Source organism: Engraulis encrasicolus, chromosome 5 (genome assembly GCF_034702125.1).
Source record: "Engraulis encrasicolus isolate BLACKSEA-1 chromosome 5, IST_EnEncr_1.0, whole genome shotgun sequence".
In the NCBI taxonomy this organism is placed as follows: Eukaryota; Metazoa; Chordata; class Actinopteri; order Clupeiformes; family Engraulidae; genus Engraulis; species Engraulis encrasicolus.
In genome coordinates this window covers 50,367,810-50,389,094 of record NC_085861.1, presented here as the reverse complement: position 1 = coordinate 50,389,094, position 21,285 = coordinate 50,367,810, and the positions used below count along the sequence as shown (strand labels likewise).

Here is a 21,285-nt window from a genome sequence, read left to right as displayed (position 1 = left end):
ATTAATCTAGATTAATTTTAAAATTACAGTGAGATTAATCTAGATTAAAAAAATTAATCTATGCCCACCCCTACTTAAAATACATTTTACTGTAAGATGGATTTTAATGGTGCTCAGTGTGTTGGGTCAGAAAAAAAGGAAATTCCTGAATTTAGTATATGCTGCCGAAACACCTCCTTGATGGGATGTGAAAGAGACATGACTTGTGACTTTGATTTACACTGTAGCCAGATACATATATTTTTGGCGAGAGTAACAAAAGTAGTGTAATGCCTTACATTTTAAATATAGTAGCCTAATATTGTAATGTAAGGGAATACTTTGAAAAGACAGTAACATGTAATTAGTAAGGCATTATAGTCTCTGAGTAACTTGCCAAACACTGGTCATAGCAGTGCTGTTATGATGCAGCTGAGTGTTTTCAGCAAAGAGTGACCAGGGCCATCGATAGACCCATCTGCAGTAAGAGGCTACATCTGTGACCGAGCACATGGAGTAAACAAACTAAAAACCACATCTTGATGACACATGTATCTATTTACATACATATGCAGAATACACAACAATAGAAATTGAAATATTTTCACTAGTGGGTTTCTAACTATTATACCTGCAATGTATATTTATATGGAAGACACTGTTTGCATGCATCAATAGACAACATTGAAATCGCTGTGATGTAACGGAATTCAAGAATGCTCCAGGTTTTGAAAACAGTAGGCCTACAGTGCTGCAAGTATTTGAACAGTTTTTCAAGTAGCCTATCTCATGCTAGAAAAGCCTTAAAACGATAGCTGTATGTTCTCTGCATATCTGGGTCCTGCGTACCAAGGCCACTATGTGAAGTGAATCAGATGGCCCATGCTTCACCTTTCTCACAAGGCCCATGCACGTTTTCTCAGGTCCGCCTGAGTGGGTGCTTAGGCTAACATTCTCATTGGTCGGTTAGTCACGGATAGGGTGTGGTCAGTGTTTGAAGGCCTTTAAATGCCAGGGGTCCACTGTGCACCCTCATCGACAGGATCAATCAGCAATCATGAGGTGTCTGGTCTTCCTTGTGCTCCTCGGAGCTGCTTGTGAGTATTCTCCTTGACTGTATCTCTTGCATTCTCCATGGTTCTTAAACTTGACAATTTGAAAGATTTAGCAAAATGATCAATCAACTGTTTTTCAAAAGATCAGCTTTTTCTATCTCATTACATATAATGAAACCAGATTTTGTGGGATTGTCTTAAAATTGAGCAATAGCCCTTGCTCTACACTCTAGTTGTAACGTGATGTTGTGGTGCTGTGTGCAGTCGCAGAAGAGGATAAGATCGTCGGAGGCTATGAGTGCCAGCCCTACTCTCAGCCCCATCAGGTCTCTCTGAACTCTGGCTACCACTTCTGCGGTGGTTCCCTGATCAACGAGAACTGGGTTGTGTCTGCTGCTCACTGCTACAAGTCGTAAGTACCTGCTCTCAATCAATAAACTCATTGGCACATGCAGTAATACATATTGGCATTATGTAAGGGTTAACGTTCGGCGAGAAGGTCGCTACCGTGGAATAGCAGCACGACAGAGAGAATCTTTAGACCCCGACGCGGAGCGGAGGGGTCTTGTTCTCTCTGAAGTGCTGCTATTCCACAAAGCGACCGACTCGCCGAAAGTTAACCCGCTTATTATATGGATATACTTAAATGATTCACACATGCGGGGACATTTCTTTAGACCTATTTAATGTTAAGATTGTTGCTGCGCAAAACAAAACAGTGCCGTTGTGGAACACCGCTAGGCAACAGCTAGGTAGGCTAGCCAGGACAACAGGTGTTGTCTATCGCAGCAGCTGATTAGAGTGACAAAAGACCGGACCCCCTGCGGAGTGATATGAAACATTCGAATTAGCCACTAACTTGTATACAAGCCAGTGGCTTTAGCAGTGAACGTCTTGTTGCCATTGACAGCGGTAGCCAGGACAACGGGTGCTGTCTATCACAGCAGCTGATTAGAGTCTTGTTGAAAAGTCGCTTTAGCAGTGAAAAGTCTTGTTGCCATTGACAGCGGTCTGTTATAGACCAACCCGTCCGTTATCGAAAAATAACAGACGTCCGAACGTTGGGGAGCCCCGTTGAAATGAATGGAGCATTCGACAGATGACGTCACAACCATATAATAAATAAAGATAAATGGCTAATGTCTTTGAAATACATAATCCCAGGACTACATAATATGCAAAGGGATGCTTTTTGTACTTTAATCATTGAATTGGACTTACTGCTCTCTTTTCCAGCCGTGTTGAGGTCCGTATGCACATGCAGTAATAAATATGTCATTATATTAAAATAAATGGCTAATGTCTTTCAAAAACATACTTGCACAATCTGCATGCTGTTTTGTCAAAGGGATGCTTTTTGTACTTTAATCATTGAATTGGACTTACTGCTCTCTTTTCCAGCCGTGTTGAGGTCCGTATGGGCGAGCACAACATCAGAGTGACCGAGGGTAACGAGCAGTTCATCACCTCCGCCCGCGTCATCCGTCACCCCAACTACAGCTCCTACAACATCAACAACGACATCATGATGATCAAGCTGAGCAAGCCCGCCACCCTGAACCAGTACGTGCAGGCCGTGGCCCTGCCCTCCAGCTGTGCTCCCGCTGGCACCATGTGCACCGTCTCCGGATGGGGCAACACCATGAGCTCCAGTGAGTCAGTCTGCCCCTTGATCTCTTTTGTTAAGGAGATTTGCTAGAAGAATACAGAATACTATGTATAACAGAATACATGTTCATTAAAATGCCCTTTCTGTCACTAATGTTTCCATTTCTCCCTGCCAGCTGCTGATAAGAACAAGCTTCAGTGCCTGCAGATCCCCATCCTGTCTGAGCGCGACTGTGACAACTCCTACCCTGGCATGATCACCGACGCCATGTTCTGCGCTGGATACCTGGAGGGCGGCAAGGACTCTTGCCAGGTAGAGTTCTTAATCTAACACAAAACCCAAACCATCATCATGCATTGATGCATTTGTGCAATTTGTATTATAATAAATTCAAGAATACATGGTCTTGGGCAGCCTATTTTGACTACCACGGCTAAACTTTGCTACTCAGTGGATTGAACAATGTCTGATATTTTAATTCTGTTAATCTCTCTCTGTCTCTCTCTCTCTCTGTCTCTCAGGGTGACTCTGGTGGCCCCGTGGTCTGCAACGGTGAGCTGCAGGGTGTTGTGTCCTGGGGATACGGCTGTGCTGAGGCCGGCCACCCTGGTGTCTACGCCAAGGTAAGACATTCACATAGCCTGCAAGCACAACAGTTAATTTTAACAAGCTATGCAGCAACACTAAATGTTTAATAGTTCACAGTTTAAAGCATTTTAACTTAGAATGCATATATATTGACCAACTGTGTGCTAATAAACTGATTTCTGTTCTCCAGGTCTGCCTGTTCAACGACTGGATCGAGAAGACCATGGCCAGCTATTAAGCTCGCTGATATGGATACCATCACAGTCACAGACAGAATGTAATGTCTTTGTGCAGTTTACTACATCTTGCTGCAGTATGACAAACGTGCAATGTTGGTAGTTTCTTTGCATTTCATGTTATATTCAACATCAGTCTACCTCAAGTCTTTTGTATTTTAACTTCATTCACTCATGAACCACTCACCATACACTTCAGTCTATGCAAAATAAAATACCTCCATTGACCAACAATGTGTTCTGAATGATTTCTTGATGAAAAATGACCTGTAATCCTTTTTGGGGTATACTAAGTGTTGTATGTGTCTGTGCATTTTGAAAGCACTTTGAGTCATTCATAGCTGTAATATTGTGCTATGAAACATACTGTACTGCTTTGTACTGAGTGTAAATGGCCAAAGATATCTTCCAAATCAGTTGCCAGGAATATGGGACAATGTGGCCACGTGTACAATGCCAAGTTGTACATCCTAAATATCTACCCCCTGCCCCCCAAAAAAGAACTTCTCAGACTACTGGTACAGAAAAAACGCTCCTGACACGTCATTCAAAAGACCTTTCCTTTGAAACACCTAAAATGGCTTTTAACTCTCACTTAAAATAAGTTTTACATACATATTTCCTCTTTTGTACTAATATGTATCTCCTCTACTTGATCAATCAATCACACATTTAAACATTAGTGTCTTCAGTACAACATAACTTTTTGACTAAGTGCAGCCAAACATCTAGTGCTGTTAATATTTTACTTCCGTCACGAGTGTGGATGACTGATGTTTGAAAAATGCCTGCCCTATTACTTTGTTCTGCATTCATACTTACTGAAACCCATACAGTGCAACTCTTGGTTGTTGTTATTATTTTGGTCAGAGGTCAATTAGCCTGCCATGCCATCAAGGCAGTCTCAAGTCTACAATTCTTCACTAAGACTTGTTACCATGAGTACTCCGCCAGCAACTAGAATAGGCCAGTGTGATGCGAATTTAAACCCTTCTTCCTGTTATCGTGATTCAGCTGTCTGTGTTGTCTGCTACCGGCGGTTCTGATAAAACTGGTTGAACAGCGACACCACAGTGGCTATGGAGAAACACTGTTTAACTGTGATGGTGAAACACGGTACTGCAGAAAATGAAGCACAATTTCTAAAAAACTTGGAGTCAATGGCAGCGAATCTATTTTTTTATTGGCTTTCTACCGATGCCCCGCCAGTTTTTGAAGCACATTATGATTATGCTTATACCAATAGCGCGTCGGAAAATATGATTGACAGATGAGTTGATGAATCATAACTCGATCTGGCACCTTACCTTAACATTGGATACAGGAAGTAGAGCTCAGGCAGACGTGAAGTTTACGTTTTTGACTCAAGCCAGTTGATTTTATGATAATCTCGAAGACAACACATTTGAACTACAATCAAAGTTTTCAGGGTAACACTTTATAATAATGTTCCTTAGTAAAGACTCAGTGAATAATTGACTAATGATGAATAAAACATTAACAAATGTTTTTATTATTAACTAAGTTTTATTAATGCTTTATAAAATATCTACAAATGATATATGCAAGATTTTACACACCTTATAACAAAGTATTTCAGTCATTTACAAGCAATTTGTAAATGTTTCATAAATATAAAATATTAACATAGCATTTCCTAGTCATTTACAAGCATTTGTTTACATTTCCTAGTCATTTACAAACGTTTGTTAATGTTTTGTTCATCAATAGTTAATTATTTATTAAGTCTTTATAATGCTTTTTTGCATCCATTATTCTAAAGTGTTACCGTTTTCAGGAAATGTCTGTGTTTTGGATGTGGACAAATCATGGAGTAGAACTTTGGGACATCATGAAGAAACGAATGAATAATATGCAGGTAACACGAACCACACACAAGTCAGTTTGTTTAACAGAATAGCTAAACGGCAGCACAATATGCCTTTCTTGATTTAGCTATGATAAGGATTACAAACGGGAACGTGGACAATTATTTTGAAAATGTGTGGATTAAGTGAAAGGTTAGGATTTCTGCGGTCAAGACAACATTTTAAGGTAGGCTAAGGTTATATTTTTCCTGTTTGTTGTTGATGAAGCTTGCGGCTTAGGAACGGGTTGACTCGCTCAGGATGGGTTCAAATTGTTTAGAAGGGTTGGTGTCTGTCTTTACCATATCCTGTTTTCAAGTTAATGGTAGGCCTACGCAATATTTTGGCTGCTCTCGTGTCGGCTACAGTGTCCCTTGGTCGCTATAAGGCATGCTGTTAGCCACTCTTGATTTCATTTCTACTAATTCTACCTAGCAGAATAAGAACAAAGCCTTTCTGGAATGATGACTGTGGTGATGTTTTTTTCTGTTCAATGCATTCATATGAATTGTTGCTGTAAGATGCAATGCGAACATTTGGATCGTATTTTCAACTCGTGCAGTGAAGGATGCGAATGGAGCTGTCTGAAGGGAGCTGTCTGAAGAGCTCAAAATTCACAATTTAAGTTTTTATTTAAAAAATCTCATCTGGGGGAGACCCCACTAGTTTGGCTTGGTTACAGAATTTGTGCTTACCAACATCACACCCCCCAAAACCGCCACTGCATCTCACTATTGGTTACATTCTCTTTTGTGACCATTTGCCGAAGCTTTCTTTCATGCCATTAGGCCAATGAGATGCGCATATCCATGGCCTGCCCTGTTGTATGTAACCGCAATGCGCATGCTTAAACGCCCTTCTGAAGGCAACCTATCTCTGACCTCGTGGGCATTAGAAGGTGAGATGTCTCATTCATCTCCCTCAGAGAACCCGGGATACAGAAGTAACCTCCAGTTCTCTTTCGGTCGACTCACTCCACTTCTGACTATGGGTATGTACAATCACTCCCGAATTGCTTGCCAGAATGCAAAGGAAACGCCCAAGCTCCAAGAGGGCCTCCTCGCAATGAATGAATAGACCCAGTCACCTATCAGAGATGGTTTCCCACCGCACAAAAAACCCTATGCTCCAGGAGTGGTGTAATTACATACGGTAAAACCAGCCACTGGACATACCTCAGATAACGCATCGCCCTGAAAGAGGGCACAGGACGTAGGGACTGCTCTGGTAGAGTGTGCCCTAACATGAGCCGGGGGTTGGTGCCCCTTTGACTCATTAGCCAGGGCGATGGCCACAACCAGTCATCGTGATAACCTCAGCTTAGTGCTAGTCTTCTACAGGGGTTGGCAAAGCAGACAAGCAGTTGCTCGGTCCTCTGAAAAGACCCGGTCCTGTTCATGTAGATGCGTAACGCACGGACAGGGCTCAAACAATTTTGACGCCTCTGTTCTGGGGAGAAGAAAGGTGGTGTGCAATAGGCTTGCAGCTCCATTGGCTCACAGCTGAAAGCATTCCGGATCTTAGGGACGAATGCAGCGTTCACCCTCAGCATGACCTTAGCACCGTTGTTCGCAAATTGTGCACAAGCAGGGTTCACTGATAGGGCATGCAATTCACTTACATTCTCTTAGCGCGTTCAGGCCGACTAATAACCGTGCTGGAGCCCGTTCCCGCACCTAATCGTGAACCGGCCGTCATGTTCACGCCACAGATATTGGCGTTCGCGAACCGGAAAGTTGGTTCGCAATGCGAACCGCAAAATACTTGGTTTTTCTCTGCGAACCGTGACGACAGCGTGGCCATCAGCAGGTTCATCCGGGTAACAAAGTCACGTGCAGAAAAAGTTCAGAGCCCGGTATGAACACGGGCGGTTCGCAGACAAGCACTTTTGTGCGGAACGTAACTGGTGCGGGCACTGACACCGGCTCCGTTCTGGTCGGCCTGAAAGCCCTATCTGTAGTCGCCAGAGCGAGGAGAAGGGCCGTTTTAATGGATAAAATTCTCAAGTCCACTGCCTGCAGAGACTCGAAGGGGGCTCATAAAGCCTCCAGTACTAAGGAGATATCCTAGGGGGGTATCGCATGCCTTAGAGTGGGCGTAAGCGCCTGGCACCTTTCATAGAGCGGCAAACCAGGCGGTGAGCACCCAGGGTCAAGGTGCCAATGCCCACATGGCCAACCTGCCAGAGGAGGTGTGTCCTGCGCCATTGGAGTGAGTTCTTGGCTTGTCTCCACCGAGGGGAGTTGCCATTAGTCTACAGTAGTCAAGAGGAGGTAAGGGCAGAGTGGGCTCGAGCCATTTGAGCTGCCCTGACTCATAGTGTCACAGGTAGGGGGCGCGCACGTCTACAAGCGGCACCCCCTTTGATTACCCAACGCAGTCTCACCCCAAGTAGTCAATTTCTGACTACCTTGGACCAGACTGCAATTTTTGACGTCTTGGGTATTCCTTCCACGTCACATTTTGACTATGTGGCCTAACCCTAACCCTAAACCTATTCCTAAACCTAACCTCAATGACGTTATGCTGCCACAAGGGGGCGCCTTTGTGGACATAGTCAAAATGTGACGTGGAAGGAATACCCAAGACGTCAAAAATTGCAGTCTGGTCAAAGGTACTCAGATATTGACTACTTGGGGTGAGACTGTGTAGCATTACCCATTACCCGGAGGAGTAAACCAAACACAACAAAACATGCCAGGACACAGGAAATCAGTTTTAGGCTGTTTATTTTACTACATGAAGATTAAAATAAAAAGGAGTCCATGCTAAATGCCCAATCTAAATCCCCGCTTCCATGCCCACCACCTCAAGGCAAAGTTCACGGTCCCACAGTCGGCAAACCATGCCGTGGACGATGATGCTTGCTGCACACAGAGGATTTTGGTAACTGTAGACATGGCAAGCGTGCGGCTGCTAGGGTAACACACGTGAATCGCACAGCATCCCAGTCACAGCATACGATAGAGTGAACGATACAGCACAGGTCAAACAAGAGCAGTCAACGCAGCCTCAGTCACAGCAGCTGGAGTAGTCTCTGGCAGTGCAGCGAGCAGTCTCTGGGGGCTAGAGAGAGAGAGAGAGAGAGAGAGAGAGACGGAGCGTCAGAGGGTGAAAGCCAGGAGCGGCTACGCGTCTGGGAGGGGGGCTTCACTTCTAGAATGCCGTGGCGGCCAGGCACCGGCACTTAGCTTCGGGGGGTAGTCCATCACCCCTCGGGGTTCTCCATGCAGCGACCATCGAGCATGGCAATATGCCGTTGCACTTCTTCGGAGCTCATTCCGTCCGTGCGATGCACCGGTGCTGTCTCATCTTTGCCTGTCCCCACGCGGATAGCGGTCGCGGCAGTACCCCCTCCATCAGCCGGCTCCTGTCTACAGTGGTCACTCCCCCATGGCTCGCCCTCTCGCCCGGCAGTCTTCCCCCTCTGCCCTCAGTCTTGAATGCTCCGTTTAAAACACATTTTCCCTTCCCCGTTTACCAATCACATTTCCCCAAGGTAATCTCTGTCCACCTGTAGCAATTAACATAATCAGTATGCCCAATTCATTCAAAGTAAACAGAAAGGCCTTGTGTTTACATGTCGTGGTGCATCACTAAAAAGGGTCCCCCCAGGGAACAGATACTTAAGTTTTTCTGTTCTGTCTTCCCTGTCAAAGGCTGAGTTTCAAATGGTGCACTTGTGCACTTTAGTGTTCATGTTTCAGTGTGCATGCCATATTAGTTATGCACTGAAACATAGTGCCCGAAGTGCACAAGTGCACCATTTGAGATCCAACCAATATCACCCCCGTGACAATAGTCCCAGTTATACCAGCCTCGTCAGTCAGGGAGTGTGTATCGGAGAGACCCTCGAGCCTCTCCCAAGGCTCATGGCACTGACACCCTGTGGTTTGTGTGCAGAGCTCTGCTCCGACGCGCGGGGCCTGGCGGCAGCCAAAGGTCCCTTGTGCGCAAAGGGGTCCTGAGTGGGGGAGAAGAGCAGTGTGCGTCAAGCAGAGTCTCGGCCCATCTCCAGCCCACCGACCACTGGTGGTGAGAGGTGAGAGTCTTGAAACTGATACACAGAGAAGCCGTGAGCTGGTTTGCCTTGGCCGGGAGCTTGGGGGCAGTGGAGGAGAGGCCCACACTGTCAGGGGTTGGTAAAAAGTGGTGGGCCAGGTCCGGTTCCTCCGAGGGCATAGTGTCCCTCCCAACCCCTATCAGTCCTTTTCCCATCTGTAGAAGGTCTTTAATGACTGCATTGTTGCTTCTGTGACGGAAAGTTAAACTAGTTGGGAGCTATCAGTTCGATACGCAGAGCTAGGTACAAACAGCTAATTAGCAGGGGTTAGTAAGCTAGGACAGCATTGAGTCAGCAGGATGTTCGACAGCGGGCGGTAAAACTGTTTTGCGAACAAAACAAAAAAGACACTATATCAGAGAGAGACTCTCTCGACTAAGTGGAGCTACCAATCCTGGATGTCGGTAAACCGGCTGTTCAGATGTGTTCAAAATGTGTCTGAATAATATTATTCAGTATTATTTAATACAGTATTATTTTATAATTAGTATTATTTAATACTGTAAAACATGTGTATGCGTAATTATTAGAGTATTAACTCATTTTTGTTTGACTTAATGTTTAGCTGGCACTTAGATGTTAGATGTTTAGGATATACTGTAGGCTACTACTTGAAATTATATTTCTCGAAACCAAAGTTGCTTACTACATTAGCTACTTTGTTGTTTTCAATGCATTTTCCCATTGGCAACTACCGAAGTTGCTAACAGGCTAACAACTTCTCTTTTGAGAAATACACCCCACTGTACAACTATGAATGACTCAAAGTGCTTTTAAAATACACAGACACATACAACACTTGATACTTTATATCCCAAAAAAACGACTAGAGGTTATTTTTCATCAAGAAATCATTCAGATGACATTGTTGGGTAATGAAGGTATTTTATTGTGCATAGACTGAATTGTATGGTGAGTGGTTCATGAATGAATGAAGTTAAAATACAAAAGAATTGAGGTAGACTGATGTTGAATTCAGATATGAAGACATACAGTAAAATGCAAAGAAACTACCGACATTGCACACGTTCGTCATACTGCAGCAAGATGTTGGTAAACTGCACAAAGACATTAGATCCTGAATATGACTGAGATGAGAGATCAGCAAGCTTAATAGCTGGCCATGGTCTTCTCGATCCAGTCGTTGAACAGGCAGACCTGGAGAACAGAAATTAATTTATTAGCACACAGTTGGTCAACAGGATGAATTCTAAGTTAAAATTTGTTGTTTTATTTGTTGTTGCATTGTTTAACTGTTGTGCTCGCAGGCTTTGTGAATGTCTTACCTTGGCGTAGACACCGGGGTGGCCGGCCTCAGCACAGCCGTATCCCCAGGACACAACACCCTGCAGCTCACCGTTGCAGACCACGGGGCCACCAGAGTCACCCTGAGAGGGAGAGAGAGATATTAACAGAATTAAAATGTGTGTTATTTTTCAATCCACGTTTAGCCAAAATTGGCTGCAAAACACCATGTATTCTTGCATTTATTCATATTACAAATTGCACAAATGAATGCATGATGGTTTGGATTTTGTGTTAGATTAAGAATTGTACCTGGCAAGAGTCCTTGCCACCCTCCAGGTATCCAGCGCAGAACATGGCGTCGGTGATCATGCCGGGGTAGGAGTTGTCACAGTCGCGCTCAGACAGGATGGGGATCTGCAGGCACTGAAGCTTGTCACCACTGACTGCAAGAGGTCAAGGGAAAGTGGTTGTGAAGATGCAGTAACAACCGCATGCAACCTCAACTGCCAAATAAACCTACAAATAAAATAAAATAGTACTGTGCTTACCGGAGCTCATGGTGTTGCCCCAGCCGGACACAAGGCACATGGTGCCAGCAGAAGCACAGCTGGAGGGCAGGGCCACGGGCTGCACATACTGGTTCAGGGTGGCGGGCTTGCTCAGCTTGATCATCATGATGTCGTTGTTGATGTTGTAGGAGCTGTAGTTGGGGTGACGGATGACGCGGGCGGAGGTGATGAACTGCTCGTTACCCTCGGTCTTTCTGATGTTGTGCTCGCCCATACGGACCTCAACACGGCTGGAGGAGAGAAGAGTAAGTCAAATTCAATGATAAGAGTACAAAAAGCATCCCTTAGACAAATCAGCATGCATATTGTGCAAGTATGGTTTTGAAAGACATTAGCCATTTATTTTAATATAATGACATATTTATTACTGCATGTGCCCAATGAGTTTATTGATTGAGAGCAGGTACTTACGACTTGTAGCAGTGAGCAGCAGACACAACCCAGTTCTCGTTGATCAGGGAACCACCGCAGAAGTGGTAGCCGGAGTTCAGAGAGACCTGATGGGGCTGAGAGTAGGGCTGGCACTCATAGCCTCCGACGATCTTATCCTCCTCTGCGACTGCACACAGCACCACAACATCATGTTAAAACTAGAGTGTAGAGCTAGGGGTATTGCTCAATTTTAAGACAATCCCATGGTTTCATTATATGTAATGAGATAGAAAAAGCTGATCTTTTGAAAAACAGTTGATTGAACATTTTGCAAAATCTTTCAAATTGTCAAGTTTAAGAACCATGGAGAATGCAAGAGATACATGCTGTGTTCCATTACCCGTACTTAACGCCCTTTCCGCACTGTGTTTGGGTACGCAGGGCGTTCCATTTCTAATCGCGAGGGTAAAGTGTACTGTAAATTACCCGGATAACGCCCCCAAAACGGCCATTTTTCGAAGTGTGGTGTTACTGTACACTTTTCGCACTCAACGGCCGCCATGTTTGTGACGTAGTTGAGTGTCAGATCTGTCAAACGGTTGAATCTCTGTGATAACAGCATAGTTTTGATTCCAAAGACAATCGCCATGTGTATTAGAGGCAGGGGTAACTTTAAAAAGTGTTAGCATAAGGAACAGTGCCTTCCGTGTTGAATTGCATATTGGCAGTTGGTAAACTCGGATGTCACGCGACCAACCGTCATTTCCGTTAAGTGTATCAGACAGAACGGGAATCGGAATGTACTCGCCTCGTGAATTGCGGAGGGTGGAAAGGGTACTTCACTGCACTCAAACAAGGTACACAGTACAGAGGGTGAATAATGGAACACAGCAACAGTCAAGGAGAATCTATACTCACAAGCAGCTCCGAGGAGCACAAGGAAGACCAGACACCTCATGATTGCTGATTGATCCTGTCGATGTGGGTGCACAGTGGACCCCTGGCATTTAAAGGCCTTCAAACACTGACCACACCCCATCTGAGACTAGCCAACCAATGAGAATGTTAATAATTGACTGTTGTCAAGGGGAAACGTGGCGAAAAGTAAAAAAAAACTTAAAACCTAAAACTTTAAATTAATTCATTATACACTACGTATACCTTCATTTAATTTACAAAATAAATGCCACTTTGAAAGTTAATTAATGGTATTAATGTGCTTTATTCATATGAACATAGCCCAAAAAATATATTTAAGTCAGTTAATTGTGTCATGTGCTCTGTGAAAAATAGGGACATTCTTCAGTGGTTTAAAATAAATATTTGTTCAGGTGCTGCTACTGCTCCTAATATTAATTTTTAAAATGTTGAGTTGGAGTATTACCTCAGCCACACCAAGCTTCTGTTTCAAATGCAATCAATAGGGCTACTGCCATTGATTATCACCATAATTTATTTAACCATATTTTTCTCTTTTTAGGAAAGTTTTACATATCCAGTGTATTTAGTGACTACTAATTGAAAGGTGCACTTTGGTCATAATAGGTATTGCAAATGTACTTCTTGAAATTGTGTTGCCTTTTGCCAAATTTGATCTTTTCATGAATATTTACTAAGTACTAAACTAGTATTTACTGGGATGACCAAAGTACAGTACGTTTTGCCGCTAAAAATGTCTATATCTGGATAATCAAAATGGCTGACCACAGAAAAGATCCCCCTTTTCATGTATGAAAAGTGCAATTTTCCCAGTCACTTACAATTTGATGGTGGGGGTAAGTATTTGTTAAAAAGCTAACATTTGTGAATGGGCAGCATGAATTCTGGAAATTAACTACTAAAAATATCACACGTTGCACCTTTCTTATGCTTGACACAATGTTGAAATTACAAAGCTTTGCTTACACAATGGGTATACTCAACACAGGATATGGGATGATGGTACTTAGAAAGAAATATGAAATCAACATGGAAAAACTCACATTTTGAATTTTTATTTTTATTTTTATTTGTTTTACTTCATCACTCATGACATAAGTGCTGGTGACATGGTGTGACCTCAAATACACAATAACCTTGATGTGAAAGACCAAAACTTCTGGCTGTTTCCCAGCAGTTGGCATTTTCTCACTACACCTCTAAGGACAAAGACATGTAGGCCTACATCATGTTGCGTAAACTCTATACGCCTATTTATGAAATGAAAAAGAATAAAAGGTAGTTGACATCTGAAGGGGTACTGTTAGATAATAATGGACTATTAATGTATACACTGTAGGTAAGTTTCAAAGGTGTGCACAGATTGGGACGTGGTGGTGCTAAAGCACCTGCCCCTTTGCCATACTAGACAAAAAAAGGCACTTTTTGAAAATTCATTTTGTGGATTTTTTCCCCCAGAATGTACTGTGCTCCATGTTCACATGATCATATGGTACAAATGCTTGACAATCAAAAGCATGTGACAGTTCTCCGCTATAACACTAAATAACCTCTATATCCTATAAGGCAGCCAGAAGTTCTACTTGCCCCCTGTCCCCACCGTGAATGTCTGTGCACGACACTGATAAGTTATATTTACTTATATACAGTATACTGTATAGCCTATATAAAGCACATTTGTTTATCTTGGTCTCAAGAGAGATGAACAGAGTAAGGATATGGGATCACTGGAACCATGTTGCATGGTCTGATGAGCCCAAGATAGCTCTAAAAACATTACATTACATTACATTACATTACATTGCATTTGGCAGACGCTTTATAACCAAAGCGACTTTCAAAAGAGGACATAATCAAGCCAACATCACAAGCAAATACAAAGTGCACAGGAGATATACAGAACAACAAGTGCAGTTGCAAAGAGGGCTTAGTTTTTTTTTTTGTTTTTTTTTTTGCGTTTGTTTTTTTGTTGTTGTTTTTTTTTAAATATAAAGAGTAAATAACGAGTACACACACACACAAACACACACTCACAAACTAAACTAAACTAAACTAAACTAAACATCATGTCAGGAGTCTGCCCTGGGGCAAGGCCAGTTCAAGCATTAGTCTAGTAGATTCTCTCGAAAGAGGAATGTCTTTAGTTGTTTCTTGAAAGCTGCAAGAGATGTGCTCAGTCTTGCTGCCTCTGGGAGACTGTTCCACCACTTGGGTACCACAACGGAGAACAATCTTGACTGGGAGTACCTAGAGCGACTGGATGGCAGAGCCAGACGGCTTGTGCTGGATGAGCGCAGTTCTCTTCCAGTAACATAAGGCGTTAGTAGGTCCTTCAGATAAGCTGGGGCCGTTCCTGTGATGGTTTTGTAGGCAAGGGTCAGTGCCTTGTGCTTGAGATTGTGTCAAGCATGTGTGGTAAACAAGTGAGTTTTTACAAACAAAAAGTGTATCATCTGGCTAGTCAAGCATGGTAGTGGGACCGGCATCGTTTGGGGATGCATGAATGCCGTCAACATTGGAAATCTGAATTACACCTATAAAAAACATTCATGTTAACATGCACTGTGACTAATAAAGTAGATCATGATACTCTCCATTGGATTTCATTCTCACAATCTCACACCCATCTATTTTATCCAGGTGTAAAATGTAAAGGTTCAATGTAAAGAAGGGTTGAAATGCACACCGATGACCTCCCTTTTAATCCCTTTACAATTCGAGACGTTTCGGGCCAACACAGCCCCTTCTCAGACACTCTCTACAGAATTTTAACCAGGGGTGTACTCACTTTTGTTGCATGTTGTAAAACGATAATGACTGTATTTTTTTTTATTTTTTTGTCAGTGAACAACAGATTTCAGTCGTTATATATTGTTAACAGGTCACTAATTATTGTGCTGAAGTGAATTTTCTTTAATGTTGTCCTATGAAACGATAAAGTTACAAATCTGCAAAAATGTGAGGGGTGTACTCACTTATGTGACATACTGCACTGCATGGAGTTGATCTTAAAATATTCATAGGAAGTGCTTTCACGAATGTAGTGACAATTCAAAAAATGAACATTAAGACAGTAAACACATACATGAATAGTTCATTATAGTTCATTCATTATCCCACAGTGGCCTTTACCTGACTCTTGCCCTCTGGTATACTTTCGGATGTGTGAGGAAAGGGAACGCCCCCGTGTGTAGTTGCTGAACGCAGCCAGATGATGTAAATCAGGTTACAGTGCCCCTGCAAGGAAGTGCAAATGAATTGTCTCCTATGGATATAGGTTAGATGTCAACTATCTCCTACTGTGTATGAGTTTTAATTTCATAAATAGCAAGATGATGTACAGTAGGCTCACATGTTATTTTTGTCCTTAGAGGTGAGGTGGGAAAATGCCAACTGCTGGGTCTTTGACCTCAAGGTTATAGGATATTTGCGTTCACACCATGTCACCAAGGCCGTAGCCAGAGTCTTGAATTTAGGGAGGCCCATGATGTGTGCACACAGCGCACAGAAAAATGTTACTATTAAAAGTAGAATATGTCATTCTTGTCATTTATTTTCAAAACGCATACCCCTTCACAAATGTGATGTTTTCATGAATATTTAGTGGACTAAACGGACATCTACTGGTCTGACCAAATAGAGAAAAGTATGGAAGCATGGGAAATGTAGATTTCCAAAACATTTTGAGTAAGCATAAACAGAAAATTATGGTGATGATAAATGGAAAAGATAACACTTGTGAATTGGCAGCATACATTCTGGAAATAAACTACTAATAAAACATACTCTACCTGTAATTAATATTGATATTGATTAATTGATATTAATATTGATAGGTTGAATAGTAGCCTACGGTATGCAAGTGTTTGGTACAAGCAAAGGCAATTTGGCAGGGGTAGACTAACAAACTCATATAATAAATGCAGTTAGAAATCATGCATATTGTATAGGTATTGCTAAACAGCCAATAAAAAATGTATGGGTTATATTGATTTCATAAATTAAATGTGATAAATCGTCCCCAGTTCAAGAATATAGCCTACATAAATGTGTATTGTTAATCAGGCTACAACAATTTAGGTGCTGTCAAAAGTGCACCTATGCTTCTCTGCTTCCGTACTGATGAAAAGTACATGACACCAGCTTGACATGTAGGCCTATATCATTCGAAATAGCACAAGCTAAGCTCTCCGTCAGTATATGATATTCACCTATGTGCTTATACCATTGGAAAGGGCAGAAGGAGCCTTTTCCTTGCCACTCACCCATACACGAAAGCAATGGCAATACAAATGTCAATTGAAACGTCTACGCAAAAGTGGAGATTAAAATATATATATATATATTTTCCCTGAAAAGTTAGGAAGGTCCGGACCTCCCTGACCTCAATGCTGGCTACGGCCATGCATGTCACTAGCACTTATGTCACAGTTTGTGAATTACAAATACAATAGTTTTGATGTGACTTTTTTCATGTTGATTACAAGTACAATCGTCCCATATCATGCAGAGTTGAGTAGCTACTGTGTAACCATGTCTTTGTAAGTTCATCATGGTGTCAAGTAAGACATTGCATTTGTAGTCTGGCTTACTTTTACAGGAATAAAGCACCATAATACCATTCATTAACTTTCAAAGAGACATTTATTTTGTACATTAAATAAAGATATACGTAACATGAATTAATTTAAAGGTTCTCAACATTTTTGTTTTGAGTGTTGAGTGTTTTTTTTTTAACTTTCTCCACGTTTCCCCTTGACAACAGTCAATTATTAACATTCTCATTGGTCGGCTAGTCTCAGATGGGGTGTGGTCAGTGTTTGAAGGCCTTTAAATGCCAGGGGTCCACTGTGCACCCTCATCGACAGGATCAATCAGCAATCATGAGGTGTCTGGTATTCCTTGTGCTCCTCGGAGCTGCTTGTGAGTATTCTCCTTGAATGCATGTCTTGCATTCGCTATGGTTCTTAAACTTCACAATTTGAAAGATTTAGCAAAATGTTCAATCAATTGTTTTTGTCAAAATAATAGCTTTTTCTATCTCACTACGTAGCCTGTAATGAAACTAGACTTTGTGGGATTGTCTTAAAATTGAGCAATACCCCTAGCTCTACACTAGCTCTAACGTGATGTTGTGGTGCTGTGTGCAGTCGCAGAGGAGGATAAGATCGTCGGAGGCTATGAGTGCCAGCCCTACTCTCAGCCCCATCAGGTCTCTCTGAACTCCGGCTACCACTTCTGCGGTGGTTCCCTGATCAACGAGAACTGGGTTGTGTCTGCTGCTCACTGCTACAAGTCGTAAGTACCTGCTCTCAATCAATAAACTCATTGGCATATGCAGTAAGGAATATTGTCATCATATAAAAAATAAATGGCTAATGTCTTTCAAATACACAGGACTACTTACACAATTTGCATGCTGTTCTGTTTAAGGTATGTTTTTTGTACTCTAATCCTTGAAGTTGACTTGCTGCTCTCTCCTCCAGCCGTGTTGAGGTCCGTATGGGCGAGCACAACATCAGAAAGACCGAGGGTAACGAGCAGTTCATCACCTCCGCCCGCGTCATCCGTCACCCCCAGTACAGCTCCTACAACATCAACAACGACATCATGATGATCAAGCTGAGCAAGCCCGCCACCCTGAACCAGTATGTGCAGCCCGTGGCCCTGCCCTCCAGCTGTGCTCCCGCTGGCACCATGTGCCTTGTGTCCGGCTGGGGCAACACCATGAGCTCCGGTAAGCACAGTATTTATTTTTTTATTTGTAGGTTTATTTGGCAGTTGAGGTTGCATGCCGTTGTTACTGCATCTTCTCAACCACTCTCCCTTGACCTCTTGCAGTCAGTGGTGACAAGCTTCAGTGCCTGCAGATCCCCATCCTGTCTGAGCGCGACTGTGACAACTCCTACCCCGGCATGATCACCGACGCCATGTTCTGCGCTGGATACCTGGAGGGTGGCAAGGACTCTTGCCAGGTACAATTCTTAATCTAACACAAAATCCAAACCATCATGCATTCATTTGTGCAATTTGTAATATGAATAAATGCAAGAATACATGGTGTTGGGCAGCCAATTTTGGCTAAAAGTGGATTGAAAAATAACACACATTTTAATTCTGTTAATCTCTCTCTCTGTCTCTCAGGGTGACTCTGGTGGCCCCGTGGTCTGCAACGGTGAGCTGCAGGGTGTTGTGTCCTGGGGATACGGCTGTGCTGAGGCCGGCCACCCTGGTGTCTACGCCAAGGTAAGACAATCACATAGCCTGCAAGCACAACATTTAAACAATGCAACAACAAATAAAGCAACAAATTTTAACTTAGAATTCATCCTGTTGACCAACTGTGTGCTAATAAATGAATTTCTGTTCTCCAGGTCTGCCTGTTCAACGACTGGATCGAGAAGACCATGGCCAGCTATTAAGCTTGCTGATCTCTCATCTCAGTCATATTCAGGATCTAATGTCTTTGTGCAGTTTACCAACATCTTGCTGCAGTATGACGAACGTGTGCAATGTCGGTAGTTTCTTTGCATTTTACTGTATGTCTTCATATCTGAATTCAACATCAGTCTACCTCAATTCTTTTGTATTTTAACTTCATTCACTCATGAACCACTCACCATATAATTCAGTCTATGCACAATAAAATACCTTCATTACCCAACAATGTCATATGAATGATTTCTTGATGAAAAATAACCTCTAGTCGGTTTTTTTTTGGGATATATCAAGTGTTGTATGTGTCTGTGTATTTTAAAAGCACTTTGAGTCATTCATAGTTGTACAGGGGTATATTTCTCAAAAGAGAAGTTGTTAGCAACTTCGGTAGTTGCCAATGGGAAAATGCATTGAAAACAAAGTAGCTAATGTAGTAAGTAACTTTGGTTTCGAGAAATGCACCCCTGTATTGTACTGTGTGTACATGCCCAAAGATATCTTCAAAAATTTGGCAGGAACATGGGACATTGTGGGATTTCAGGATGTTTTCTTTTCCACACGTATAGCATAATCTCAAGTGGTAGCCTACAGTATATTCTAAACATCTAAACCCACAAAAATGGTTAAAGGGACACCGTGCAGGAAATGGCCAAAAAAGGTACTGCAACTATGCTGCTTATTGAAATTGGGCTGTCTATTGCCAAATTTGATCTTTACATGAAAGTTTACTAAGTATTAAACACATATGTTCTAGTATGGTCCAAGTACAGTCATTTATGCAGCTAAAAATGGCTATTTCTGGAAATTCAAAATCGCAGACCATATAGAAAATTCCCCATTTCATGTATGACAAGTGCAATTTTTCCAGTTAAAATGAATACTTACAAGTAGAATTTGATGGCTGTGGTAAGTATTCATGAAAAAGGTAACATTAGTGAATGGGTTGCATGAATTCTGGAAATAAACAACTACAAATCTCACACAGTGTCCCTTTTAGTCACATTAAGTCATATACAAATTGGTAAAGAGTTAATACTCATGTTTAGGCCTACGCATACGCATGTTTTACAGTATTAAATAATAACAATATTATTCAGACACATTTTGGTCTAGTGTCTAAGAGGAAAGCCCATAGTCCCCATATCACCCTGCTGCAGACACACCATCTGATATGACGTGCAGTGATCTGGCATGGTTGGCATGTTTTGTCAGAGCATCATACTTTGCCGTGACATGGGCCTTTGATTGGCACTTGGGATGTGTAATAGAATAAGACACTGATATATTCTGTATAGAATGGCAATTACAGTATAGTAGACTATGTATTATCTTTGCAAATATACAGTATTTTCAAGCATTACCTTTTTTAACCTTGAGTTGGTTTTCCCCACCAGTCGTAATTGTGCATTTTGTATTTCTATATAGCAATGACAAGCTTCAAGTGGCTACCAATATCCAGATTGTGACGGCATCCAATGACAGAAAAGGCCCACCTGGGAACCAGGTAGTGTTGCAAAAAAAAAAAATCAGCCAAAGTCACTAGAAGTCGCTAGATGACGTCAAGACATTATGTCATGACATTACGCGTCACGCACGGCATGTAGATCTGTAGAAAACGTGCCCACATGTTCATAAAACAAATGGGCAGTGCTAGCTACTTTTTGGAGACCAGAGGTAATCTGCAGCCCGATCAACCGTGGGAAATGTTTCTGAAGGCGGCACAGATTTACAATAGAGCTTGCCAAGACAAATGACAAATGAGTCAGAAACGCCTTTTGCCCCAATCTCGGGCAAATCAAATTCTAGCGCTTGTTAAAGAGGGGCCTTTAACAAGGGGACCCCCCGCGCCTGTAGCGCCCGTTCTTAAATCACCGCGATGGCCTCTTGCCCGAAAAGACCCATGAGGGACAGGGGCAGGTCCATGATGGCTGTTTTCTCTCGGGGAGGGCAGTTACTCCAGCCACAGCCCTCTCGCTCCTGCTACCGCAACGCAGAGGGTGCGCCCCGTTGCCTGTGTGGTGCCTTGTGTCGCTTTAAGGATCCAGTCTGTGGTTTCCCCTATTTCATCCCACACGTCGTGAGCGGTGTGAGGCTCGTGAGACGGGGGACCCTTGTCTTCTACTTCAGGGGTTCCCAAACTTTACCATGACAAGGCCCCCCATATGCCAGATTCCAGCCAAGACCCCCCTGATATGAGCCATGCCACACTATTTGTTTTGTGCACCCGGTTTCACAACTCAATGTTGGTGCATTCCTAAACCCATTCAAGTACTACAGAAAGCATAATAGACTACATAGGCTACACATTGTAAAGAGGAAAA

At 42.6% G+C, this 21,285-nt stretch overlaps 3 protein-coding genes across 3 annotated transcripts; 2 read left to right on the top strand and 1 right to left on the bottom strand.

Moving 5' to 3' along the window:
• The first annotated feature begins 1,019 nt into the window (after positions 1-1,019).
• Positions 1,020-3,684, top strand: LOC134449612 (trypsin-2-like). The gene is made up of 6 exons (XM_063199641.1): positions 1,020-1,076; positions 1,299-1,446; positions 2,436-2,686; positions 2,819-2,955; positions 3,165-3,266; positions 3,422-3,684. Exons 1-6 carry the CDS (start codon positions 1,037-1,039, stop codon positions 3,467-3,469), a joined length of 726 nt encoding a protein of 241 aa, XP_063055711.1. The 5' UTR covers positions 1,020-1,036; the 3' UTR covers positions 3,470-3,684.
• A 6,590-nt stretch (positions 3,685-10,274) lies between these two features.
• LOC134449611 (trypsin-2-like) lies at positions 10,275-12,632 on the bottom strand. The gene is made up of 6 exons (XM_063199640.1): positions 12,506-12,632; positions 11,627-11,774; positions 11,195-11,445; positions 10,956-11,089; positions 10,685-10,786; positions 10,275-10,556 (listed from the first exon to the last, which is right to left on the bottom strand). Exons 1-6 carry the CDS (start codon positions 12,624-12,626, stop codon positions 10,509-10,511), a joined length of 804 nt encoding a protein of 267 aa, XP_063055710.1. The 5' UTR covers positions 12,627-12,632; the 3' UTR covers positions 10,275-10,508.
• A 4,760-nt stretch (positions 12,633-17,392) lies between these two features.
• Positions 17,393-19,120, top strand: LOC134449610 (trypsin-2-like). Its single transcript, XM_063199639.1, has 6 exons — positions 17,393-17,449; positions 17,677-17,824; positions 18,013-18,263; positions 18,368-18,501; positions 18,671-18,772; positions 18,901-19,120. The coding sequence occupies exons 1-6, from the start codon at positions 17,410-17,412 to the stop codon at positions 18,946-18,948; spliced, it is 723 nt and encodes a 240-aa protein (XP_063055709.1). The 5' UTR covers positions 17,393-17,409; the 3' UTR covers positions 18,949-19,120.
• Positions 19,121-21,285: the final 2,165 nt, after the last annotated feature.